General features: G+C 49.7%; 1 protein-coding gene across 1 annotated transcript in view; it reads right to left on the bottom strand.

Annotated features, from left to right (window-relative positions):
• Nucleotides 1-1,680: 1,680 nt before the first annotated feature.
• The window catches only part of CACNG8 (calcium voltage-gated channel auxiliary subunit gamma 8), a 52,167-nt gene continuing 25,857 nt past the window's right edge, over nt 1,681-27,990 (bottom strand). Inside the window, exons 3-4 of the mRNA XM_070954371.1 lie at nt 9,341-9,481; nt 1,681-2,324 (exon numbers count right to left, since the gene is read on the bottom strand). Coding sequence (XP_070810472.1) covers nt 1,681-2,324; nt 9,341-9,481 — 785 coding nt within the window. The remainder of the gene's footprint in view (nt 2,325-9,340; nt 9,482-27,990) is intronic.

Raw genomic sequence — 27,990 nt, 5'->3', positions numbered from 1 at the left:
TCCTGATGCCCCAGGAGCTCGAAGGCTGGGCTTGGCACTTGGCCTCCACTGCCCAGGGCTTTGGGCAGCCTGCACCACTATCCAAGAGCTCTCTGCGTGGCCTGAGAGGGACAGCGAGGGTCTGGTGGACGAGACTTTGGTGCTCGCGCTGATCTCACCTTCCTCCACTGGAGACCTCCAGATCCCCCCTCCCAGTCTTGCCTGGCCCCCCACAGGAGGTGGAGAATGCTGCTGCTGCGTCCTCCACCATGACAGATCTCTGGAGAGGAGGAGGGGGTGATGAGGGAGCTGTGTGAGGGAAGGCTGCCCCAACAAGCCAGCATCCCTACCACACACAATTGGAAACGGGGATTCCCTTTCAAGAAAGGCCAGCCTTCCTCATGTATGACCAGAGAGCGCTGCTCCCCTTTCTCCTCCTCTTGCTCTCCAGAGCTCAATTAAGGCAGAAGTTGGATTTGGAGGAAACTGCTTCCTGCAAACTTTCTCTTCCATGCTTCCACATGCAGCAGCATTGTCCTCTGCCTCCTGCTTTGCTGGGAGGGGGCATCAGACAGGGAAATGCCAACCAAGTCTGGGATTGGAAGAAGAACGTCTCCTTTGGCATGCTGTGGACACACACACACACCATTCCAATCTTGGAAACTTTTATCCACATCTGAGCTTGCAAACTGCCAATCATGCCTGGGCTTGGGGAGAAGGCCCTCTCCTTTCTCTGTGGATAAAAGTCCCCAAACTTAGAATGCAGTGTGTGTGTGTGTGTGTGTGTGTGTGTGTGTGTGTGTGTGCGCGCGCACACACACACACACACACAGAAGCACTTGGCTGCCAGCAGTTTGGGGAGGCAAGGAGCTTGTGGGGCACAGAATTGTCTCCATGTCGAGTTAGCTGGTGCAACTTGTTCCATCCCGACCCAACTGTCCTGAGTGATCCATACCCAGTGAGCGGCGTTGAGCTGGCCACACCCACCCAGCCACGTCCACCTAGTTGTGGTGACCCAGCTGTGACCACCCAGCCATGCCTACCCAGCCACGCCCAGCTGGCCACTGTGAGTCGTCATAGTCTTACATGCAACTGGCCCTTTGAGGGCAACCATAATGCTGATGCAGCCCTCAATGAAATTGAGTTTGACACCCCTGACCTAGTGTGTGAGAAGAATTACCTTTCTTCCCCACAACTACAGAGTAAATAATCATAGCATTGCTTTTGGGTAGTCCAATATCAATTCTGGTTCTCCTCAAGGTGCCCGCTTGAAAGGACTGTGATGTTTTAGCAATTTCTTTTGATCTGGGTAATAAGAACAGGTGATCCCTGCACCCCTTTCCTGAAAGCCACTTGGTGAGCATAGTCTGACTCCTCCATCTCTGTTCCACTAAAATTGTGATCTTGGATCCTGTGGTTGGGTGAATCAGGGGAAGTGAATTCCTGGTTAGGTGGTTGGTTGAATGGATTGCGAAATGAAAGAGAGGATGAGGAGGGGAAAGGAGAGGAAGGAGGGGAGGGGAGAGGAGAAGGAGGGGAGAGGATGAAGGAGCAATGCAAAGCAAAGCAAGCAAGAAAATTGCTCACTGGATGGATTGATTTCTTGCTTCTCAACATTCTGACTCGCCTGATGTCCTCTGAACAGTATTTTTTCTTCCCCTTTTTTTCCTTCCCATGCCCTCTCCTCTCTTAAATCCATCCCTACACTGGTGTGGTCTTCCTGTTGAGTGTGTTGGTATTGGAGGAGGCATCTTTACCCAGGTTACCAGTGGCTCCTGCTACCCCAGGCCCAGTCACCGTGACTGTCACTCCAGGATCTTTGGGGAAGGTGTTGTGCAACTGTAAGAATCCGCCACCAGTCCCGGTCACCCCAGAGGTTGTTTCCCCTGTGGAGGCGGTCTCACTAGCACCACCATAGAGAGAACTGACGTTGGCCTTGGATGGGTCCCTAGACAGTGTGTACATAGAGATGTCGGTGGAAGGGAAGCCCTTCAGGCCAATGGGGGAGGTTTCTTGAGACTGGGAGGGGTTGGTGGAGTGGGAGCTGGAACGTGACCGGCAGCGGTATCGGAAACGGTAACTGGGCAGGTGCAAGATGGCTGAGGAGGAGGAAGAAGTGTTCTTCAAGAGTTCTGTGCGGCTTTTGCAATGGGCCTCGCGATTCTTCTCAATGTATATGTTAACCGTCAGCACGCCAATCATCTCAGCCAGGATGAAGGAAAGGCCACCAAAATAAAAGGACCAGCCATAAGAATAGTGGCTCTTCTTCTCATCGTCACGTTTTGTGCCGGGATCACCAGTATTGGCCGAGATGTAGACAATGACACCGATGATGTTACTGAGGCCTGTGGCACAGAAGAACAATGAGAAAAATTGACGATGGACTGATTAAAAAAAAAAAGAGAAAGTGGAAGAACCCTAAACAGGTAGTCCTCAACTTGCAACCATTTGTTTAGCAACCATTACAATGGCATTAAAAAAAATGATTTGCAACCAATCTTTGCATTTACTACAGGTAGTCCTTGACTCACACCACTTAATTTAATGACCATTCAAAGTTACAATGGCACTGAAAAAAGTGACTTGCGATAGTAGATTTTAGGAGAAGCCCTCCCATTCTACCACCTCTTACAATACTAGTCAGCACAGTATCAACAGTAGAGATCTTCAAGTTTCTAGGTTCTATAATATCTCAAGACTTAAAATGGACACCTAACATCAAAAATGTCATTAAAAAAGCACAACAAAGAATGTTCTTCCTGCACCAACTCAGAAAGCTCAGACTGCCCAAAGAGCTGCTGATACAGTTCTACAAAGGAATTATTGAGTCTGTCATTTGCACCTCTATAACTGTCTGGTTTGGCACTGCAACCAAGCAAGACAGACACAGACTTCAACAAATAATTAGAACTGCAGAAAAAACAATTGCTACCAACCTGCCTTCCATTGAGGACCTGTATACTGCACGAGCCAGAAAGAGGGCTGTGAAAATATCTACAGACCTCTCACATCCTAGACATAAACTGTTTCAACTTCTTCCTTCAAGACGACGCTATAGAGCAGGGGTGTCAAACTTGATTTCATTGAGGGCCACGTCAGGGTTGTGTTTGACCTCAGGTGGCCAGGGTGGGCATGACCAGGGTGGGTGTGGCCAGCTTGACATCACTCATGTCAGGGGCGCCTGTGGTGGCCCAAGTGCTCTGCCAGCGAAAACGGGCTTCCGAGCTCCATTTTCAGCTGCAATGACCTCCTGCAACCCCCTACCAGCAAAAACGGAGCTCGGGAGGGCCGTGTGTAGCCCTCCTGAGCTCCGTTTTCACTGGCAAAGGCACCACGGGCCAGTCCTTAGCTGTTTCCAGGGCAGCCCTGCGGGCCAGATCTAAGCACCCTGCAGGCCAAATCCGGCCCCCAGGCCTTGAGTTTGACACCCCTGCTATAGAGCATTGCATGCCAAAACAACTAGACACGAGGACAGTATTTTCCCCCATGCCATCACTCTGCTAAACAACTAATTCCCACAACACTGTCAAACTACCTAGTAGGGCTGTATTACTATTATCCTTCTCATCTTTCCTATTACCTATTTCCTTATCTTCTTATGACTATAACTTTGTTGCTTGTATCTCACGATTTATATTAATTGTTTATTTATTGATTTGATTTGATTTGATTTGATTTGATTTGATTTGATTTGATTTGATTTGATTTGATTTGATTTGATTTGATTTGATTTCTATACCGCCCTTCTCCTACTGGACTCAGGGCGGTGAACCGCCAAGAATAAAAACATTCACATACAAAATTTAAGATTAATTTTAAAAGAATTAAACAAGTTTTGGCCCGATATAAAATTTAAAACACCCCAACTAAAATCAATTTATAAATTAAAAATATCTAAAAATATCTAAGGGGGGGGGGTGGTCAAGCCAGCCCAGCTTGATGAAATAAAAAAGTTTTAAGGGCACGGCGAAAAGCACGGAGATCTGGGATCCTACGTATCTCCGGGGGCAGGTTGTTCCAAAGGACAGGTGCTGCCACAGAGAAGGCCCTCCCCCTGGGGGTCGCCAGCCGACATTGCCTGGCCGACGGCACCCTGAGGAGTCCCTCTCTGTGGGAGCGTACTGGATGGTGGGAGGCTATCGGTGGCAGAAGGCAGTCCCGTAAGTACCCAGGCCCTAAGCCATGGAGCGCTTTAAAGGTGGTAACCAACACCTTGAAGTGCACCCGGAAGACCACCGGGAGCCAATGCAGCTCGCGCAGGAGAGGTGTCACATGGGAGCAGCCCCTCGCTCCCATAATCCCCCACGCGGCCACATTCTGCACCAGTTGGAGCCTCCGGGTGCTCCTCAAGGGGAGCCCCATGTAGAGAGCATTACAGTAGTCCAGGCGAGAAGTGACTAGTGCCTGAGTGACCATGCGTAAGGAGTTCCGATCCAGAAAGGGACGCAACTGGCGAATCAGGTGAACCTGATAAAAAGCCCCCCTGGCCACGGCCGTCATATGCTCTTCTAAAGACAGCCATGCATCCAGGAGGACACCCAAGTTGTGAGCCCTCTCCATGGGGGCCAGTAACTCACCCCCAATAGCCAGCGATGGCACCAGCTGGCTATATCGGGACGCCGGAAGCCACAGCCACTCGGTCTTGGAAGGGTTGAGTCGGAGCCTATTTCTCCTCATCCAGACCCGCACGGCCTCCAGGCACCGGGACATCACTTCAAGGGCATCATTGGGATGGCCTGGGGTGGAGATGTACAGCTGAGTATCATCAGCGTACTGATGGAACTCCACCCCAAAACCACGGATGATCTCACCCAGCGGCTTCACATAAATGTTGAACAGGAGGGGTGAGAGGACCGACCCCTGCGGCACCCCACAAACAAGGCATCTCGGGGTCGACCTCTGCCCTCCTGCCAACACTGACTGCGACCGGTCAGAGAGATAGGAGGAGAACCACCGTAAAACGGTGCCCCCTACCCCTAACCCCTCCAACTGGCGCAGCATGATACCATGGTCGATGGTATCAAAAGCCGCTGAGAGATCTAACAGGACTAGGATAGAGGAACAACCCGAGCCCTCCAGAGATCATCCACCAATGCGACCAATGCCGTTTCCGTGCTGTGCCCGGGCTTGAAGCTGGACTGGAGCGGATCTAGATAGACAGCTTCATCCAGGTACCGCGGAAGCTGTCGCGCCACCACACTCTCAACAACCTTCGCCACAAAGCGAAGGTTGGAGACTGGACGGTAGTTAGCCAAAACAGCCGGATCCAGGGAAGGCTTCTTGAGTCTTAGGATACTTAGTGTCCTAGTATCCTAGTATGTTTTATGTTTATTTTATGTTTATGTTTATTTTATGTTTATGTTTAGTATCCTATGACTATCACCAAGTGTTGATCTTATGATTTATGATGAATGTATTTTATGATGATTATGATCATGATTTAGCACTTGTTGCTTGTATGTACACTGAGAGCTTATGCACTGGATACAAATTTCTTGTGTGTCCAATCACACAGCCTTAGAATTCTGTTCTGTTCTGTTCTGTTCTGTTCTGTTCTGTTCTGTTCTGTTCTGTTCTGTTCCGTTCCGTTCCGTTCCGTTCCGTTCCATTCCGTTCCATTCTTTATGACCATTTTTCACACTTATGACTGTTGCATCATCCCCATGGTTATGTGATCAAAATTGAGCTGCTTGGCAAATGGCATGTATTTATGATGGTTGCAGTGCCCTGGGGTCATGTGATCCCCTTTTGCAACCTTCTGACAAGCAAAGTCAATGGGGAAACCAGATTCACTTAACAACCATGTTACAAACTTAACAACTGCAGTGCTTCACTTAACAACTGTGTCAAGAAAGGTTGTAAAACGGGGTAAAACTCACTTAAGAAATGTTTCACTTAGCAACAGAAATTTTGGGCTTAACTGTGGTCATAAGTCAAGTACTCCCTGTATTGCACTATCTCCACAGTCACGTAATCAAAATTCAGGGACTTGGCATCTGGGATGTACTTATGACAGCTGCAGTGTCCCAGAGTCATGGGTTTGCCATTTGTGACCTTCCCAGTTGGCTTCCAACAAGCAAAGTCAATGGGGAAAGCCAGATTTGCTTAACAACCACGATTCACTTAACAACTGCAGTGATCTGCTTAACAACTGCGGCAAAAAAAGTAATAAAATTGGGTGCAACTGATTTAAGAACTGTCTTGCCTAACAATGGAAATTCTGGTCCTAATTGTGGTCATCAGTCAAAGACTACCTGTATGAAGATTCAATAGCAGGACTATAGCTGCATAGCTTCAGATTAAAGCATCTCTGGCAATAGTTGATTTTATTTCATTTGTATTGGTGTCTGAGAACTATCCCTTTAAGAGACAGGACACAGACTTCTGAACTCCTTTCTTTCCCTCTTTGGAGGGGGGGGACTGGGTTTTTTTAAAAAGTAAAAATAGGCTTGCTAAGCCTATTGGAGAGTAATACAACAATTTTACTTTTGTTTTTTAAATGCTGAAAAGCAGACTGGTATAATTTAGTAGTTTCCTACTAATCTGAGTAGTGTAATCTGAGAAGCTTTGAAAGCTACAAAAAATATGATCCATGGGTCACAGCTTGCACACCCTACCCTAGATGACAGACAAAACCACATTCCTCTCTCTCTCTCTCTCTCTCTCTCTCTCTCTCTCTCTCTCTCTCCCTCCCTCCCTCCCTCCCTCTCTCTCTCTTTCACACACACACACACACACACACACACACACACACACACACACACACACACAGATTGGCCTCTAATTCCCCTATTCAGAAAGCATTGCCAATAGAAGAGAACATATGTAGCACAGGATTGGACTGTGTGTCCTTGATGCTCTCTGAGCTTTGTGGTTTTCTTGCAGATGTTTCATTACCCAGCTAGGTAACATTATCAGTGCTAGAAGGGTGTGGGGTTTGCATCATTGAAGATGTTACCTAACTGGGTAATAAAATGTCTGCAAAAAGCCACCAAGCTCATACTGCACCAAGGACCCCACAGAAAGAATTGCAAACACTTTTCTGCAAGCCTTCTGATTCTGAAGCATCAGTAGTTTCTATTGGTACTTGGTAGTCCTTGACTTTAGCTCCTGGCTTCCTTTGAGTCCTGCTGATAACTGCCAGGATGCAGATTTTGATTATATGGCTGGTTGAACGGAAAACTAGAGGATTCATTACTGTTTGGATGTATACAATGGGAGGAGTAGGAAAATGAGAGGCCCTGGAGGTCATTTAAAGTCCTTACCTTATTTACAGGACTGGAAAAGGAAGAGATAGATAAATAGACAGGTATAAGAAGGATGAACTATTAATAAATAAAGAGCAGGAAGATGGAGAAAACATGATATGCCTATGAGTATGAAATAATGCGACATATGGGTCTAGCCCCTTCATATGGTAAAGCCATCGGGATATATAGCACATTTATATTGTAACACTTAACTTGTACCTCTGGCTAAAGTTAGGCCTACTAATAAGACATTCTGGAGATGTTGTAAACCAGGACATACAATTCTAAACCCAATTCTAAACTCAGCCCGTGTGAGTTAAGTGATGCCGTGTCCTCCCTCTCGTAGTGCCTGGAGGCTGTTAGGGGTTGGATGGGGAGCAATGGGTTGAAACTAAACCCTGGCAAGACCGAGTGGCTCTGGGTTTGGGGTTTGTTGGCTCAGTGAGAATTGCCATCTTTGGTCTTGGATGGAGTGGCACTACCCCAAACAGACCCTGTGCGTAATCTGGGGGTTCTCCTGGACTCATGACTTCTACTCAAAGAGCAGGTGACAGTCACGGCCAGGAGGGCCTTCGCACAACTGCGAGTTGTGTGCCAGTTATGCCCTTTCCTGGACCAGAAATCTCTACTCACAGTCACTCATGCCTTAGTCACTTGCCGTCTTGACTATTGCAACACGCTCTACATGGGGCTGCCCTTGAAGAGCATCTGGAAGCTCCAGTTGGTGCAAAATGCAGCGGCCCGCACAGTTTTGTGCAGACCCCGGTGTGCACATATATCACCTCTCCTGCGGGAGCTGCATTGGCTGCCGATTTGCTTCCGGGTGCAATTCAAGGTGCTGGTTGTCACCTTTAAAGCCCTTCATGGCTTGGGACCAGGTTACCTGAGGGACCATCTCTTGCCGGTCACATCTACCCATTAGAGCGGGGAGGCAGGGAATGCTGTGGGTCCCATCCCCGAGGGAGATATACCTGGTGGGACCCAGAAAAAGGGTCTTCTCCGTGGTGGCTCCCTCTCTCTGGAACATCATTCCCCCAGATATTAGAACAGCCCCCACCCTAATACTCTTCCAGAAGGCGCTGAAGACCTGGTTCTGCCAGCAGGCCTGGGGAACCCAGAGCGGGATGGAGCCCATTAAATGGCTCATGTGATCAGCTGTCGCTGGGGCGGGAGGTGGGGGTCAGGGGTGATTTTATTACATTAATTTATTTGATTTTTTTATGAGTTTTACTGTTTTTTAAATGTGGTTTTTTATATTCTGTAAGTCGTCTTGAGTCACCATGGGCGAATAGGCGGCAATATAAATCTAATAAATCTAATAAGTAAATAAATAAATAAACCCTTCCATATTGTGCAGGAAAGTAATCTATGACAAATAGGAATGTCCCAAATGTGCTTTTACAAAAAGCAACTGGACTTCGTTTTTCCTTGAAGACGTTTCACTTCTCACCCAAGAAGCTTCTTCATGAGAAGCGAAACGTCTTCAAAGAGAAACCAGAAAGTCCAGTTGCCTTTTGAAAAAGCACCTTTGGGACAACCATGACCTGGATGACTGAGAATCTCCATAGATAAATAGAAATGCATGTGAAATCAGAACGGCTTTCCCCCACTCTAGACCCATTCAGACAGAGAGACAGTTCTGATGAACAAACTATATATGGCACTAATCTCTCTAGCGATCCAGAGAGGGACAGTTTGCATCTACTCACTGTACAGGCAGTCCTCAACTTACGACCATTCATTTAGCGACCGTTCAAAGTGATTATGGTGTTGAAAAAAATGACTTGGAACTGGTCCTTGCACTTAAGGACTGTTGCAGTGTCCCCATGGTGACATGATCGCTATTTGGTTGCTTGACAACCAACATGTATTTATGATGCTTGCAGTATCCCATTTGATTGCCATTTGCAACCTTCCCAGCTGGCTTCCAACAAGCAAAGACAATGGGGGAAGCCAGATTCACTCAACAATCGCAGCAAAAAAGGTGATAAAATTGGACGCAATCACACAAGGACTCACTTAATGACCACATGACTTAGGGACAAATGTTGCAGTCTCAATTGCAGTTGTAAGCCGAGGACTACCTGTACTAGACTCACTATACAACTTACCTGCAGCAACAAACAGGATGCCACCACCTAGAATAATGTTGCGCTTCGCCTTGTAGACACGGCTGGCAGCTACGCAGAACCCCCCCAGCAACAGCAAAAGGGCACTTAGGATAGGAAAGATGCTTGAGGCTCGTACCACTCCTGGGGGGGGAGGGAGAGGGAAGGGAGGGAGGAAGGAATTGAGAGAGGAAGAGAATATAAAACAGGGCACAAAACATGTCTCAGAGCAAAATCTTTACGCATGGGAAATTGGCAAACTGGAGACAATTTTGAGCTAACTCTACTCATTAGTGTTGTGGTCTGCCAGCAGCCTGCAGAGCTGGCAGTGGAGTCAGACAGCGATGAGGCTGAGGAAGAACATAGGCCAGTCCTGGAGGCTGGGAAAGGCCCGGATGAGGGCTCTGCGTCAGAGGCAGAGATGGGGCCAGGGCCATCAGGGAGTGATGCGCGGACTTCGAAGCCTCCAGAGGCTGACAGTAGAAAGGCAGAGGAACAGGAGGAGCCTGTTCCTAGTGCACGTATGAGAAGAGCTGCCAGAAGGCAGAAGCAGCTAAAGCAGAGTGGACAACTCGGGAGTAGGGCCAAGAGATGATTGGCCCCTCCCATAAGGCTTAAAAGACCAGCAACGGCTCTTGGCCTCTTTGCCGGAAAACAACCATTGAGATATTTGCTTCGTGTTTGGATGTATTTCTTTCTTGTCAGCGTCTTCTGTTCCTGAACTGTTGCCAAGAAAAGTGTTTGGCAGTTTGCCTAATTATCCCAAAGTCAGAGATAAACTGAAGGTGTTTTGAGAACTTTGCTTTCATTTAATTTGGAATAAGCTGAGAATGAGTTAATTCTCAGCTGTTTTAATAAAATCTGTTTGTTTTTTGGAACAGTTTTGCATTTAATATTAACTACGTGGGCCTGGGTCACAACAATTATATTGGGTGTTGTTCTGTGCATTTTCTCTAAGTTTTAGTTTTGTCAGGCTATCAATGTCTACAAATGCTAAAGAAGAGGTGGGGAACTATGGCCCCTTTATGACTTATGGACGTCAACTCCCAGAATTCCTGAGCCAGCATGGCTGGCTCAGGAATTCTGGGAGTTGACGTCCACAAGTCACAAAAGGGCCATAGTTCTCCACCCCTGCACTAAAGCATGGAGTCTGCACAAACCTTTTGGAGCAATCCTCAAGAGCTACACTATAAAATTTGTCTTAGGGGGTATGTTACACCAAATATACATGAGCTAACCATGGCCTCCATAAAGCTTGTTTCATTTATATGGCAGGCCCCAAGCATACATGGCAAAGTTACAGAGAGTCTCTGTGAAAAGATGTCAATGATCCAGGGACATCCAGTTTTCTATTCTATATCTCCAAATGCCTTTTTTAAAAGATTGGACATTCATAATTTTCTACAGTAATGAAGGGCAAATAACATGGGTTTTGTTATTTGTTAACTAACATAGTTACTTTGTATTTTAATTTGATTTATTTTTTCTCTTTTAAAATGATGTTCAGATTTATTACCTTTTAGCATTCCTAAACTGATAAACAAGCTGGAGACTAGCTCCAAATAAAAAAAGTGTCAAACCTCGGGGTTTGCCTACCTGGGGGTGGTGGGGTGGTGGTGGTGGTCCTGGTAGTGGGGGGAACGTCCGTGATGCCGGCAGCTGCAGCCACGCTCCAGAGAAGCCCTGTTGGAGCAGCCACGCAGAGCTGGACGGCCAATTTCTGGCATGGCCTGTGTTGGTGGAGGGCATGGCCTGCCTATTTAACAGCGCTGGGAGGCGACTGCTCCCAGCACTGACTTTAATCCTGGATTGCATCTGTTTCATGCTGTTCCTTACCTTTCCACGGTAACCCATCCCGTTGGGTGAGCAGTCGCTTGTGCTCCACAAACCACGGGTCTGCAGATAATTCAGCCTGTAAATGTCTCATTAACTCCTCAGCTGTTTCTGCCGACCGCTGAGCCAAGACCCAGGCAGCGGGTTGCATCTGAGGTGAGGGGGGGATGATGGCATGCACTACCTCCTCTCGCCGGCTATCATATTGAGGCATCCATGACAATGCATCTGCTAGAAAGCTTCTCCCGGCCAGAACATACTTCAGGGTGAACTGGAAGCGGTGAAAGTACTGCACCCAGTGTACCTGTTTAGGCGACAACCGCTGTGGAGTCTGGAGGGCCTCAAGGTTCTTATGATCCGTCCAAACCTTGAACGGATGTTTACTGCCCTCCAGGAGGTGATGATAGGTAACGAGGGCCCACCAGACCGCGAAGGCTTCTTTCTTCCATATGGCCCACCTACGTTCAGTTTCCAAGAGTTTACGGGAGGTATATGCACATGGCTGTAACGCGCCCTGTTCATTAGCTTGTAATAGGACAGCAGCTACCGCTACATCACTGGCATCTGCTTGGACTACAAAGGCTTGGTTGGGATCTGGGTGTCTCAGTACAGGCTCTCTAGCAAATAACTCCTTGAGGGATTTGAATGTTCACTGGCACTCCATCATCCAGTGCAGCGGCTGGCCCGGTTGGGGCTTCGATGTTGTGTGTTTAGTCCGCAGGAAATCCGTCAATGGCAAAGCCACCTTGGCAAATGTGGGGATGAAAGTCCAATAAAAATTTGTGAAGCCCAAGAAACTCTGTAGCTGCCATCGTGTTCATGGTGCTTGCCACCCCAGGATGGCCTGGACCTTAGCTGGGTTCATCTCCACTCCAGTGCTGGACATGCGATACCCCAAGTAATTCAGCCGGGTTTGGTGGAACTCGCATTTCATGAGCTTCACAAATACTGTAAGTTAGCAGCCAGTAGCTTTTCCAAGCCCTGCTGAACCAACTGGATGTGCTGCAACATGGTTTTTGTATAGATCAGTATGTCATTGAGGTACACGAGCACCCCCGGTACAGATGCTCGTGTAACACCTCGTTTATCAACTGCATGAACACTGCAGGAGCTCCCTGCCATCTGAAAGGCATCACCCTGAATTGGTAACTCCCTAGGGGGCAGTTGAACACGGTCTTCCATTCATCCCCCTCACAGATCCTCACCCTATAGTACGCCTCCCTCAGGTCCAATTTGGTAAATATCCTCCCCTTGGCCAAGTGGGCCAACATATCTTTCATCGGGGCAGAGGGTACATGTTTTCAACGCACACATCATTAATATCCCTGAAGTCCACACAGAGGCAGCTAGTCCTGTCCTTCTCCTTAAACAGGACGGGAGCCGCAATCCTTGACCGAGCAAGCTGAATGAACCCCCGGGCCAGGTTCTTGTCAATGTACTTTCTGAGTTCCTCCATCTCCTTTGGGGTCATTGAGTACATCTTGGGCTTTGGTAGTTGTACCCAGGTAGGACCCACTTGTCTAACCATGTCAGCCCTAGGATTATGGATTCGGTCATCGTAGGCACGACGATAAACCAAATCATTTCCCAATCCTTGACCATGTTGAGCCACACCGGCAAAGTGACATGTGTGGCTGGCACTCCCCCCAACAGGGACCCATCAACCTGCTCAAATCGGACAGGGTTAACCAATTTCTTAACCCGTACCCCTAGGTTGTTAGCTACCGCTCAGCTTATCAAACACCAGGTACACCCCGAGTCTATCAGCGCCTTGTATCTACCTTCTTGGTCCAACTGTGGGGCTGTAATGGTCACGGGGATGAGGAAAAGCGGAAGAGGTGCACTTACCATTGGATCCCCTTCCCCATCATCATTGCTGTTGTAGGGCCCCATCTGGTACTTGCCTTCCGCTGGCGTTCTCTCAGCTGCCACAGGTGGTGCTAATGTGGCCCCCACTGTCTGGTTCACCTCTCTAGCCTTCTCAGGGGTTTTCAGAGGAGTCCTCTTCACCACGCTCACTCGCGGGGACCCTGCCTTGGGCTACGGATTAGGGGCTGGGCACTCAGCCACACGATGACCCGGCTGGCCACACCAGAAACAGTTTAATGTCGGTTGGGACGTCCCATCCTGCAGAACCCCCGCAAGGACAGGCACGACCTGGCTGGCCCCAAGCGGACACTCCACGGCCCTTCACGGTCCGGCCCTGAACTCCGCCTTGGAGCGACACTCCCGTAGCTCAGCGTTAAGCTTGATGGCCGCTTGGTACTAGGTGGCTAACCAATGAGGGAGGCCCCGATAGGCACAGGCCTGGCGTAGGCCCCTGTCCAGGCCTGCTTTAAAATGATGGACCAGCAGACGCTCAGGCCACCCTCTCACCTTACCCACAGCCCGGCGGAAGTCCCGGACATAGTCCCTCACTGGCCGTCACCTCTGTTTTAGTGCCAGTAGCTCCTCTTCCACCTGGTGGACTCAGGTCAGTTCTTCAAAGCGGGCCCATAATGCCCCAGGAAAAGGCCAATGTCAGCCAGCTCACCAGCATGCTCAATATGCAGGGAAGCCACCCACTCAGCCACCTCCCCCTCCAATACAGCCATCACCGCCACCACCATTGACCACTGCGATGGGTACAAACAGCTGTAGCAATCCATGTGGCTGATCACCTGGCTTAAAAACAGAGCCAGGTGATCTGGGTCCCCATCAAAGGTGGCCCTCAGGAGTGGGGGTTCCATGGCCATTGGGTAAGGCCAATAGGCCACTGGCCATCCCGGACCCAATGGACCCTGGTCAGCCTGCCATTGGGCCGGGACCCCAGGTGCCATCAACAGGGCCTGGTGACCGTAGGGTGGTCCTGCTTGTCTCGGGGCCTGGATCAATGGGTCCCTGTCCCCTTGGCCTGTCTCACCAGGCAACAACCCCTGGTCCAGGGCCCATGTTGAGGCCTCTCGCGGTCTGCCTGGGGTGGTATCCAACCAGGTAGGCGGTACGGTGCTCGGCTGCAGATCCTGCAGCTGTGCTGGCCATGAGGCTGCCTCACCCAACAGGATAGGTTAGTGTGCAAAGGCAAGAAACTGTATGTGCCATAGATCCTGAGGCCACATGTGCTACAATGGTGCCACAACGTGAAACAAGCAGGACACTTTGGGTTCCTGAAAACCCTACATCTCACTAAGCGGCAATTTTGGTGGCCCAAGATGCACCACGACATAGAGGACTATGTCAGGAGTTGTTTGATCTGTGCAACCACCAAACCCCGCATTGGGAAACCCCCTGGCCTATTGCAATCTGTAGCTGAACCCACCTGGCTATGGGAGGAATCTATAGGCATGGATTTTATTGTTGAGTTGCCGGAGAGCCATGGCCACAAAGTTATATGGATGGTCATTGATTTATTTTCTAAACAGGCCCATTTCATACCCTGCCCCGGGTTACCGTCAGCACGAAGATCGGCGAAATTGTTCCTACAGCATATTTACCACCTACATGGGGTGCCACGGAGGGTTATCTCAAATGATAGGGTCTTCACAGGGGTTAAGCTCAGCTTTCCACCCCAGTACTAACAGGGCAGCGGAGAGAGCCAATGTCATTGTGGAGAGATATCTTAGGTGCTACGTCACCTACCAAAAGACCAATTGGGCAGACCTCCTGCCATTTGCGGAGGTGGCATAAAATAATGCTGTCCATAGTAGAACTGGTTTCACCCCTTTCGGTCACAGCCGTTACCGGTGCCTGGTCCCGTGGAGGTGGGAGGTGAGACCCACTATGAGATCGATTGGATACTAGACTCCCGACTACAAAGTGGTCAGTTGCCGTATCTAGTGCAGTGGAAGGGGTTCCCTGATACAGAAGCCTCTTGGGTGCCAAGCGGAGACATACGGGCGGCCCATCTGCTCTGCAAGTACCATGGCAAATATCCGTACAAACCAGGGGGGCCTACGGGAGGCCAGGTATAATGCCCTTTTGCTATGTATCCTCGCTACCTGTGCTTACTATCTTCCAGGTGCGGCCCTGGTGAGTGGGGAGCCGCCTGTCAAACCTCAGAGTTTTGCCTACCAGCTGGGCGGGGGGAGGTCCTGGTAGTGGTGGGAACATCCGTGATGCCAGCAGCTGCAGACACACTCCGGAGAAGCCCTGTTGGAGCGCCAATCAGCTGTGTGCCTGGCGGTGGCCAGCAAAACAGAAACAGGATGCCCGACGCTCAGCCATGCGGAGCCGGGCAGCCAATTTCCGGCATGGCCTGCATCAGCAGATGGCATGGCCTGCCTATTTAACAGCGCTTGCATTTTCTTTGTTGTGTTAACTATAAAAAGGAGGGAAACATGGGACTTGAGGTTCTCTCTCCCTTTTACATAGAGAGACCCCATTTTATCAGTGTACCCTAATAAACTGCTTTTAAATGATCTTCCAACTCAGTTGCATATTGGGAAGGTAAACTGAGGCAGAACCTAGAGCCAGATTTGGCTTTCAAATGACACCCCAGATGGGATGTCTTCATCTCAGTCAGTTGTTTCTTGGGCTACAGATCATTATCAATGGAAAAGTGTGCTTCAAAATAATTTCTTTTGACATTGATTTTTATCTGAGGTTTAGAAGATTGCTGTCAGAGATGCAAAAGACCTTTTTAAGGAAGATCATGAATTATAAAGAGGCACTAAAAGATCGAGCAGGTGTCCATCCAGATGAAGTTTATTCAAAAGATGTTTGGTGAGTGTTGAGAAGTTTGTTGAGTTGTTAACTTTTCTTTCAGTTTCTAGTGTGGGACACTAGTTGACTCTGATAAGCACCCACCTTTATCTCCCTTGACATGCTACCAAAGAACCTAATTGGCAATTAGCTTTGCAAGGCCACATGGAGCACAGAATCAAAACGGAGCTTCAGAATTTAAACCGACCAGAACGAACAAAGTTTCTTCCTGCAAAGGCTCAGGTGCCTTTGCTCCTCCTTTATGTCTTATGGGAGGGGCCAATCATCTCCAAGCCCTACTCCCGAGTCATCCCTTTTTTCTTAGCTGTTCTTGCCTTCTGGCAGCTCTGTGCATGCACGCACTGGGAACAGGCTCCCCCTGTTCCTCTGCCTCACTGATGTCCGACCCTGGAGGCTCCAGAGGCAGCACATAACTCCCAGATGGCCCGGGCCCCCTCTCTGCCTCCAACGCAGAGCCCTCGTCCGAGCCTTCCCCAGACTCCAGGGCTGGCCCATGTTCCTCCCCAACCTCCTCACTGTCTGACTCTGCTGCCAGCTCTGCAGGCTGCCAGCGTACCACAACAGAAGGTACCTTTGAATATGTTTAAACAAAAAAAAAAAAATCAGCTTCTCGGCTTGGCTTAAAGCAGTGAGGAAAAGATAGGCAGTGGTTAGGGCCCTCAATAACATTTTTATCAGAATCACTCTTGCATTTTCTTCACTGCCTGGAGAACAAACCACAAGTTGCCCCAGGAAAGAAAAGTGGGAATTTAAAGGAACAAAAGCCTCCACAGGTCTGGAAATGATGTTTAATGATATGTGTGTATGTGCGTTTGTGTGAGTCATTTCTAAGACCTGGGAGGAGAGGGATAACTAGCCTTTTCTTAGTAATTAGAAGGACAATGGAATGTGTTAAACAGAATGGGGATGATCCCATAGAATGGAAAAGTTGTTGGTATATGTAAGTGGAAAGCAAGAGGGGGGGAAGAAAGAGAGAAAGAGAGAAAGAGAGAAAGAGAGAAAGAGAAAGAAAGAAAGAAAGAAAGAAAGAAAGAAAGAAAGAAAGAAAGAAAGAAAGAAAGAAAGAAGAAAGAAAAGAAAAAGTGTTTTATGCCTGGCCAGGATGAAAGGTGAGAACTTTGATCTTTTATTTTGTTCAGATTTATTAGCTTTTAACATTCCTAAACTGATAAACAAGCTGAAGACTAGCTCCAGATAAGAAAAATTTGTTAGTACAACTTGGGGTCTGGTTTATCTTTTTTGTGGACTCCAAAAAACCTTTTTCCTTACAATTTACGCCCCTTCTGATGTCAGACTTCATTTTAATGAACATGTGTGATATTATGGGATGCAAATATGTAACATGTTTGACTACATGTAACTGATTTCCTATGCAAAGGGGAGGTTACTTTTATTCTGTCCAATCAACTTTCCTCTTGCATTTTCTTGTGTTAACTATAAAGAGGAGGGAAACATGGGACTCGAGGCTCTCTCTTCCTTTTTTTTCATAGAGAGACCCTGTTAGATCAGGCGCAGGAACAGAAGACGTGACCAGCTCGATACATGTAACAAACTTTATTTACATCGTAACAAGTACAAGAAGACTGCTGGCGCGCTGCCGGAGCTCTCCTTATATTCGCTCCCGGCAGACGCACCGCCCCTAGACAGGGATTCAAATCTCCCGCCCGATGGCTGGCAGCCAATCAGGGCGGATGCCCTTATATGGACATAACACTCCTCCCCCCTTAGTCTGAACTGTCAATCTCGTTTACAAAAGTCACGTAGTCGCGCAGGTACGTAGGACGCCTCGGCACCCTAGCTGACCTGCGCAGTCTCACTTGTTCTCCGTCTCCGACCTGGATGGACGGGGCTCTGTCGTCTCCGGGCTCCCTCTCCGGAACCGGGCTTGGTTCGGCTGTCGAGTGAGCGGGGTCACCCCCAGCGCCTCCGGCCGGACCGCAGACCTTGGGTGGCTGGTTCTGGTGGTCTTCTTCCTGGCCTGTGGATCTGTTTCCTCGTCTCGGTGGCTCGGTTCTGACCCGGGAAGAGCGTCTGAGTCTTGGTAAGTCCATCGTTTGCTCCTCCCTGGTCTCCCGGGCGCTGCGGTTCGGTTGCGGTTCGGCCTGGTGCCGGGTGGGTGGTGGTTCTGTTTGGTGCCCTCTGGACCGGCCCGCCGGCTGCGGGAGGTGCTGGCCCGTGTTGCGTTGTCCGACCTCGCAGGGGTGGTGTTGGTCTGCTAGGTCGGGCTGGCGTTGGTCTACCCTGTCTGGTCGGTGGTTGTCGACCTGGTCGGGCTGTTGTTGCGGCACTACCTCTGCGGGGCGGCGGAGGTCTCCCTTGCCGGGGTGGTGCAGGTCTACCTGGCCGGGTTGTTGTCGGCTTTCCCTTCCCCCTAGTCCCTGGTCTACCGTTGGGTGGTGCCTGGGGTCATCCGGGTCGGGGTGTTGTTTCCTGGCTGCCTCTTGTGATGGGCGGGGGTCCCTCTCGCCGGGGAGTCGAGTGCCACCCTTGCCCATAGGTTTGGGGGTGCCCGTCTTGGATGGGTCCCGGTCTACTCGCCTGGAACTGCAGTCTCCCTTGCTGGGCTGGCATGGGCTGCTGTAACTGGTGGGGTGCGCTGCTCCTCCTCTGGGCAGGTCCCGGTCTACCTGCGGGCTGGGTTGGTGGTCCTTGGCCTTGCCGTGCCTGGTGCCCACCTGGCTGGGTTGGTGGTGCCATCCCCCGTGCGGTTGGCCCCGGTCTACCTCGCTGGGCTGCCGGTGTGACAGCATTTGGTAGTGGGCTGGGCCAACCTTGTCGGGGTGGTGCTGCTCTGCCTCGCAGGGGTGTGGTAGGCCTACCTCGTCAGGGTGTTGTAGGCCTACCTCGTCGGGGTGTTGTAGGCCTACCTGGTCTGGGTGTGGTAGGCCTACCTCGCCGGGGTGTTGGAGGCCTACCTCGTCGGGGTGTTGTAGGCCTCCCTCGTCAGGCTGGTTTTCATGTGCCCCCCCCCACCTTTTTCGGAGTTGGTCGATGTGGCGTCTCGTGAACTGTCCATCTTCCAACTCAACGATGTAGGATTTGGGCCCGGTTGTGCTGGCAATTTTCCCCTTCAGCCACTTAGGAGAGCCGCTGAAATTCAGCGCGAAGATTGAATCTCCTTTGCTGAAGGCGCGAAGCGGGCGGCTGGCGGTTGCGGTCACTTCCGGGCTGTATTGGGGGTGCAGCCGGTCCAAGGGTGACCTCAACCTTCTGCCCATCAACAGTTCGGCCGGGCTCTTGTGGGTGGTGGCGTGTGGCGTGATGTGCTGTGTGAGGAGGAAGTTGTCTATGCGCTCTTGCCAGTCCCCCGGGCCCATCTTGGTGAGGGCCTCTTTGGTCAGCCGGACCATGCGTTCGGCTTGTCCGTTTCCGGCCGGCCTGTAAGGGGCGGACAGGGCGTGGCGGATGCCCAGTCCTGCCAGGAAGGACTCCATGGCCAGGGATGTGAGCTGGGGGCCGTTGTCTGAGACCAGCACATCCGGTAGGCCGTGTGTGGCAAACAGGCGGCGCAGGGCTCGGATGGTTGCTTCAGTTGTGGTAGATGCCATCGGCACCACCTCGAGCCATTTGGAGAAGGCATCTACCACGATGAGGAGGTGTCGCCCTTGCATCGGACCCGCGAAGTCAATGTGGATCCTCGACCAGGGGTTGCTGGGGGTCTCCCACTTCGCGACTTCGGATTGCGGCGGCGCTGGGCGAACTTCTTGGCACGGGTCACATCTGGAGACCCATTGTTCAATGTCTTTGTCCATGGAGGGCCACCAGACATAACTCCGTGCCAGGGCCTTCATGCGGACGATGCCCGGGTGCCCCTTGTGTAAGGTTTCTAGCGTCCGCCGTTGCAGGGTGCCAGGAATCAGCACCCTGTCTCCCCATAGCAGGCAGCCTTTGATGGTGGACAGCTCCTCCTGTTTCCTTGCGAACGGGCTGAACCTTTCCTCTGGCTTTTCCGCTGGCCACCCTCTGAGGATCCAGGACTTCACTTGGCGGAGTGTGGGGTCCTTTTGGGTGTGGACGGCCACATCTGCGGATGACACCGGGCAGCTGGCGTCGTCATCAATGTGAAGTAGGTGGAGCGTGGGGGCTGGGTCCTCGACCGGCTTCCTCGACGGGCATCTGCTGAGGGCGTCAGCGTTCCCTATGGCTGTGCCTGGCTGGTGCACGAGCCTATAGGAGTAGCCAGCTAGGAAGATGGCCCATCTCGTCATTCTTGGGGACATGAAGGTCGGGGTTGGTTGGTCGCCTGCGAGGAGTCCCAGGAGAGGCTTGTGGTCTGTGACTATGGTGAAGCGTCTTCCGTAGAGGTATTCGTGGAAGCGCTTCACTCCAGCCACGATGGCCAGGGCTTCTTTGTCCAGCTGGCTATAGTTCCGTTCTGCGCCGGACATAGTCTTTGAAAAGTACGCGATTGGGGCTTCCGAGCCATTGGGCAGTTCGTGGCTGAGGACTGCCCCCACCCCGTAAGGCGACGCGTCGCAGGTCAGTCTGATGGGGAGCGTCTCGCTGTACTGGATGAGGACGCTTTTGGACGTCAATAGTCCTTTGATGGCCCGGAATGCCGCTTCCTCTTCCTGGCCCCACTTCCAGGAAGCCGATTTCCCCAGCAGGCGGTGGAGTGGCTCAGCCACTGTGGCTTTCTGTTTTAAGAAAATGGCGTAGAAGTTGAGCAACCCAAGGAAAGCCTGAAGCTCCGTTTTGTTTTTTGGGCTTGGAGCTTCATGGATTGCTTCCACTTTTGATTTGGTGGGGTGTATGCCTGTGCTATCAATGAGGAAGCCCAGGAACTCGACTTCCTGTACTCCTATGATGCACTTGTCCCGCCTGACCCTCAAACCCTTGTCCTTGAATCGCTGCAGGACACGCCTGAGCCTTTCAAGGAGTTGGGGTCTCGAGTCACCGGAGATGAGCACATCATCGAAGTAAGGCACCACCCCTGGAACGCCTTGGAGAAGGCGTTCCATCATGGATTGGAATATGCCAGGGGCAGCGCTGACTCCAAATTGGAGGCGGTTACATTTAAATGCCCCTCTGTGCGTGACAATTGTCTGAGCCTCCGCCGTTTTGTCATCCACTGGCAGTTGCTGGTAAGCCTGGGCCAGGTCCAGTTTCGCGAAAATTGATCCAGATCCCAGGGAATGCAGCAGGTGTTGCACCACTGGGACTGGGTATGCGCTCTGTGCCAACGCCTTGTTGATGGTACAACGGTAGTCAGCACAGATGCGCACAGACCCATCATGCTTCAGTGGGGTCACAATGGGGGTCTCCCATGAGGCATGATCGATCGGTTCCAGTACGCCCTGGGCGATCAGCTTATCCAGCTGTTCATCTACTTTCGGCCGCAGGGCAAATGGAACTCGGCGGGGCTTGAGCCTGATTGGGGTGATTCCCTTGTCCAGATTAAAGGAGATTGGCCTCCCCACAAATTTCCCCAGCTTACCATCGAAGACTTCTTTGAACTCTTCGATGATGGAGTCGAGTTCGTCCCTGCGGATCTCGTGGATGCCCTGAAGTGAAAGTCCTAGAGGCTTGAACCACTCCACGCCCAGCAGGTTCGGTCGGCTGTGCTGCACGATGGTGATGGGCAGCTTTCCATCGAAGTCGTTGTACTTCACATGGATGGTTGCTCTGCCTAGGATGTCGATGGGGTTTCCATTAAAGTCCACAAGTTTGTCTTTCGGGGCTTTCAGCTGGGTCCTTTTGTATGCCGGTTTCAGCTGTTGTAGGTGCTGCCAGTCCATGATGGAGAAGGCGGATCCGGAGTCTACCTCCATCTTGCACGGAGACCCCTCTGCTAGCAGCGTCACGTGGAACTTGGTGGTCCCCTCGTCGCTTGTGTGAGCAATGGTGGTGGTCTGGTGCACCGTTCTGTTTCGGGGATATTCCTCCTCCCCGCGCCGGGACTGGTTTGAGGACCGTTTGGATGTCCTCTGGTTATCTTTGCGATTTTCCCGGAATCGCGGTCTGGGCGGCTCCGGGGCTGGGTCTGTGGCTCTGCAGGCCTCGGCGATGTGGCCCCTCTTCAGGCATCGGCGGCAGGTCGCGTCCCTCCATCTGCAGGTCGCTCTGGGGTGGTCGCCTCTGCAGCTGCCGCATCGCTCTCCGCGGTCGCCATGCGGTGGGGTTTCCCGCCTGGGAGGGCGGGACACCTTGTGGACGGCCATTTCCTCATCAGACTCGGATTGAGTGGTTGCCTCGTCCGATGAGGTTGGGCCCGACTTGTGGATCTTATGGATCCCTCTTGCTTTTACCATTGCAGCGGCTGCTTGTTCGGACGTTTCCGCCGCTGTTGCCTCGTCGAGGACGTCTTTAAGCGGAATCTTCTTCCTGCTGAGGAATTTCTTCTGCAGCCCCACATCTCGCATTCCAAACACAATGCGGTCCCGGATGGCATTGTCCACATTGTCGAACTCACAGTTGGCAGCGAGTTGGCGGAGCGCTGCCACGAATTCTTTGATTGATTCACCTTCCCGCTGGTTTCTTTGCTGGAAGGTGAACCTGTTTGCGATGGGGGTGCCTGTAGGTGCATAGTGCTCCTGTAAGACGTCCTGCAGGTCATTCCAGGACATCTCCTCGATGTCCCTAGGTGCCACGAGGTCCATCGCCATCTCTAAGACGTCCGATCCGCAATGAGCCAGGAAGAGGGCTCTTTTCCTCTCATCATCGAGGTTCTGGTATCCATTGCCTCGCAGGAACTGCCGGAATCGGACCATGTATGACCTCCACTTCTCCCGGGATGGGTCGAACGGGTTCAGCGCGGTCATCGGGGCTTGCGGGGTAGCCATTCTGGAAGTCGCTGTGGTGAGGTGACTTCAGCTCTTTGGGCGATCGTGCCGTGAGTCTTTCTCAGGTTCTCTTCTCTAGTCCTTCGTCGCCAGTGTTAGATCAGGCGCAGGAACAGAAGACGTGACCAGCTCGATACATGTAACAAACTTTATTTACATCGTAACAAGTACAAGAAGACTGCTGGCGCGCTGCCGGAGCTCTCCTTATATTCGCTCCCGGCAGACGCACCGCCCCTAGACAGGGATTCAAATCTCCCGCCCGATGGCTGGCAGCCAATCAGGGCGGATGCCCTTATATGGACATAACAGACCCCACTTTATCAGTGTACCCTAATTTAAACTGCTTTTAAATGATCTTCTGACTCAGTTGCTTATTGGGAAGGTAAACTGAGGCAGAACTAGAGCCAGATTTGGCTTTCAGTAATCACTGAATGTTGCAAACAATGTTTATTCCTTATTGTGCCAGAGAAACAGACAGGAATGAGTAGTAAGGCACTTGCAACTGAACGTTAATGAGAATCCATGCCTTCAAAGTTTATTTGAAACTCTCTTTTTTGTACTGTATTTCATGGGTTGCTAAAGGTATTCCGATAGATGATGAGGTGGAAATGGACTGCTCACTTGTTTTTGATATGGAAAATGTTATTTCACTCAGGATTCATAACTGGTGGTTACTGTGTTAGGATTACTCTAAATCTGGATAGGAACTATAGTTGTGACTGCTGGGATGCAGTTTTGAGTTTTATCACTGGGCAGAAAGGTCTCCATCCAGGTTAATGCACTTTGTCTTTTGTAGAATTAATCTAGTTTTATACAATTGCAATGCCTAATGAAACATTCATTTTTTAAATAGTTAACATGGCTTGCTGTTCGTGAATTTCCAGTTATTCAGACCAACCGAGGACCCTTCCCCAACCTGTTCTTCACATGTGCTGGATTACTTATTCATGGTAGCTGGAGATGATAAGAATTTTAGTCCATTTTACTTGGATAAGTTTATAAGAAGAAGGGGAAGGCATTGACTGGTCCTGCAGTTTTCTTGGCAAGGTTTTTCAGGAGTGGTTTGCCATTGCTTCCTTCCTAGGGCTGAGAGAGAGGAACTGATTCAAGGTGACTCAGCTGGGTTTGTGCCTCAGGTGGAAGTAGAACTCCCAGGTTCCTCGTCCCCAACCAGGTACCTTTAACTGCTACACCAACTATCTCTCTTTCCTAAGTTTGGTCCACAATAAATATGCAAAACAGCTCCATTTGCTAGCTTCATTACTGTGGCAGAATAGGAATTGGCAACAGAGGCTGTCCAGCTTATGCTAGCAGATGTTCTTGCCAGCAACAGGAGTGATAGAGATCGTTTAAATTTGGCCAAGTGAGAGAACCCTTAGGGTTACATCACCAGCCTTTTATATCCCAAAGAAGCCTGTGAACTGAATTGTTGAGACCATTACTAAATGAAATTCTCAAAACATGACAAAACAAAACTTAAACCAGTAGATAGTCTCTATGGAATCAAAGATCCTAATTTCTTAGGCTCAGAAAATGCTGAGCCAAATCCGTAAGTGACTCTTACTTCTCTGCTTCAACCCCACTGTCTACATTTTAGAACTAACTAGACAACCCATGACCAATTGAGTTATCCTTTCAGAGATATTTCCTTACTTAAACCAAGAAACAGAATGACCATGGGTGGGCAAAAAGTGGGAATGGGAATGACTTCTGACTTCCTGCTGGCTTCCCCATTGATCTTCCTTATGGGAAGCTGGCAAGGAGTATTTGGAAATGATGCTCACACAGCTGTGTGACTGTGTCCACACTGCAGCTATCACAACTTTGTGAAAACAATTAGTGTGAAGATCCTTGAAATTTCAATTACATAGGAGTAATGAGTCCCAGATTTTGTATGCATTCTTTAAGTTAGTGGACTTGAGGTACCTGATTCAAATATTTTTGCACTATGATGTACCATTTGGGCTAATTGAAGGTTACAAGCAGACAAAGAGACAGGAGAGTTTTAGTAGAATATACAGTATACTTTAGTATACTGCAGTGCTAGTGCCAAGTTCCTGGAGCATGTTGGTTGGAGTAAGCTTGAGCAGGAGTCCGACAAGGTAAATGATAGTATTATTGTGGATACTCAAGTGTTTGTTGATAACCCTGATAATGAGATAATTGAGGAAGAACCTTCTGTTACTGTAAAAGAGAAAGAGGTTATAGGGGAGGTAGAAGAGGAAATACCTATACCAAGTCCTGAGTTAACTAGATGTTCAACTAGAGAGAAACGTCCACCTGATAGGTATCAGGCCAGTGTGGTTTGTCAGGTGAACGTAGAGCCGTCTAACTAATGAAATTCAACTGTATCCTGAAAAGGATCAGGTAGCTTGGAAGAAAGCAATGGACAAAGAGCTGACATTGAAGGAGTTAGATGTATATGAGAACGTTAAGCTACCACCAGGTGAGCATGCAATTGGTTGCAAATGGGTTTATAAACTAAAAACTGGTGTAGATGGGACTGTTACCCATAAGGCAAGATTAGTTGCTCAAGGATTTGCTCAGTCAGATAAGGACTATGATGAAGTGTTTGCACCTAGTCTGAGGACGACTACTTTGAGAGCAGCATTAGTATGGGCAGCTAAGAATAGTTATAGGATAAATCATATAGATGTTGAAACTGCATATCTGCATGCGCCATTCCAACATACGATCTATATGAAGAAGCCACTAGGTTTGAATGCTGATGGGAAGACTGATTGTTGGAGACTGAAGAAAAGTCTTTATGGCTTAAAGCAGTCAGGTTATGAGTGGAATAGATGTATAGTTAACAAGTTAGTTGCTATGGGTTTTGTAGCTGGTAAAGCTGATCCATGTTTGTTCAAGAAAGAGAAAGATGGTTTAGTTTCTTTATTATTGCTATTTACTGACAATATAGCACTTATTACAAAATCTGAAACCGAAGCAACCAAAATTATTTCTATGTTGCAAAAGAAGTTCAGAATTAGGAATTTGGGAGAAATTAAGCATTATCTTGGTCTTGATATAGTTAAAACTAGTAAAGGTTACAAACTTTCACAAGCCAAGAAAATAAGCCAATTGCTTAAACGTTACAATATGGAACTCTGTAAGCCTGCTAAAACACCAATGAGTCAGGATTTTAAACATTGTAATATTCAAAGTCCTGTATTCGATAAGGAAATATATCAATCCTTAATAGGCAGTCTATCATATTTAAGTAATTGGTCTAGGCCAGATATATCTTATAGTGTGAACTGTTGTGGCCCCACCCTCTGAGCCTATCTCATTGGAGGAAGAAAGCTCTGAACATGAGGGAGAGGAGTCAGCCAGGCCTCCCTCTCCAGGCCCCTCCCCTCTGGCACTGTCTCAGGTGCCGGCCGAGGGAGAGGAGATTAGCCAGGAGCCAGGTGTCTCTGATGAGAGCGAAGAAGGAGAGCCGTCATTCCTGGATGCACGCCAACGAAGGCGTGATAAACGGTTGTAGCAGTTAAGGAGGCATGCTAGGGATTAGAACTGAGTCACTGGACCACACCCCAGAGACTATATAAGAGAGGGTGGTGGCTGGTAAAACTCCGTGACAAACAAAAACTAATTCTGGCTAGTCACTTGAACCATGTCTGAAGCTGCCGAAGGGATATTGTTTTGCTGGACTATTTGCAATGCGTATGTAATTTTATGTTATCTATTGCAGTAAAGCTCTTGGCAGACAGTGCTTATATTGTTGCCAAGTTTGAGATAACGACCTGTGTGTGTGCCAAGTACTTTCTTAAGCCTCGGCTGGCTGTGTTTGTGTGTGTGTGTAGATGGGGACAGATCAGTGAACCTACTGGCTAGATATAATGCTGAACCTACTGAAAGGCACTGGCAAGCTGCTAAGCAAATACTTAGATATCTGAAGCAAACGATTTATTATTCGTTATATTTGGAGCCCAGTAGTGACTTAGTTTTAACAGCATATGCTGATGCAAGTTTTGCAAATGATCTACATACTTGTAAATCAACATCAGGTATAGTGGTAATCAGTGGTGGGTTCCAAATTTTTTTACTACTGGTTCTGTGGGCGTGGCTTTTTTGGTGGGCGTGGTTTGATGGTCATGTGACTGGGTGGGTGTGGTTTGGTGGTCATGTGACTGGGTGGGCGTGGTTTGGTGGTCATGTGACTGGGTGGGCATGGTTTGGTGGTCATGTGACTGGGTGGGCGTGGCCAACTTGACATCACTCACGTCAAGGGTTAGGGTTAGAGTGCCTGGCCTCTCCTCACCTCAAAGGCCTCAACGAGATACAATTTCCCTGTCTATTTATTTACTACTACTGAACATCCAAAATATACTATTTAATCCTATGTACATATGCCATATGTGTACATACATATTACATAGTATAGAGTGTATATAGGCACACAAAAGGATACATTATCTACTATATATACTGTATGTGTATGTACACACACAGAGAGCTCTTTTAAAACTATACACATTCAACCTGGAGGCTGTACGGATCTGGATGGGGAGAAACAGACTCAGGCTCAACCCATCCAAGACCGAGTGGCTGTGGTTTCCGACATCCCGATATAGTCAGTTGGTGCCATCACTGACTATTGGGGGCGAGTCGTTGGCCCCCACGGAGAGGGCTCGCAACTTGGGTGTCCTCCTGGACTCACAGCTGTCTTTAGAAGGGCATCTGACGGCTATGGCTGGGAGGGCATTTCATCAGGTTCACCTGATTCGCCAGTTGCATCCCTTTCTGGATCGGGATTCGTTAAATACGGTCACTCATGCCCTTGTCATTTCCCGCCTGGACTACTGCAATGGTCTCTACATGGGGCTCCCCTTGAGGAGCACCTGGAGGCTCCAGCTGGTCCAGAATGCGGCTGTGCGGGTGGTTATGGGAGCGATGTGGCGCTCCCATGTGACCCCCCTCCTGCGCGAGCTGCACTGGCTCCCGGTGGTCTTCCGGGTGTGCTTCAAGGTTTTGGTTACCACCTTTAGAGCGCTCCATGGCCTAGGACCGGGGTATCTACGAGACCGCCTTCTGCCACCAGTAGCCTCTCACCGACCAGTACGCTCCCACAGAGAGGGGCTTCTTAGGGTGCCGTTGGTCAAACAGTGTCGACTGGCGGCCCCCAGGGGGAGAGCCTTCTCTGTGGGAGCACCTGCCATCTGGAACGAGCTCCCCCCAGAGATACGGAGGATCACTGATCTGCGCGCTTTCCGCCGTGCCTCAAAACATTCCTATTCCAGCAGGCCGGCCTGGCCTAACCTCTTTTTTAAACTGTTTTTTAAATTTTTAAATTTTAAATTTGTCGTATAAAAATTGGGGGTTTTAAATTTTGTT

This window comes from Pituophis catenifer, unplaced genomic scaffold (assembly GCF_029215685.1).
Source record: "Pituophis catenifer annectens isolate HBS135680 unplaced genomic scaffold, rPitCat1.0.hap2 SCAF_15, whole genome shotgun sequence".
Lineage (NCBI taxonomy): Eukaryota > Metazoa > Chordata > Lepidosauria > Squamata > Colubridae > Pituophis > Pituophis catenifer.
This window is presented reverse-complemented; position numbering and strand designations above follow the sequence as displayed.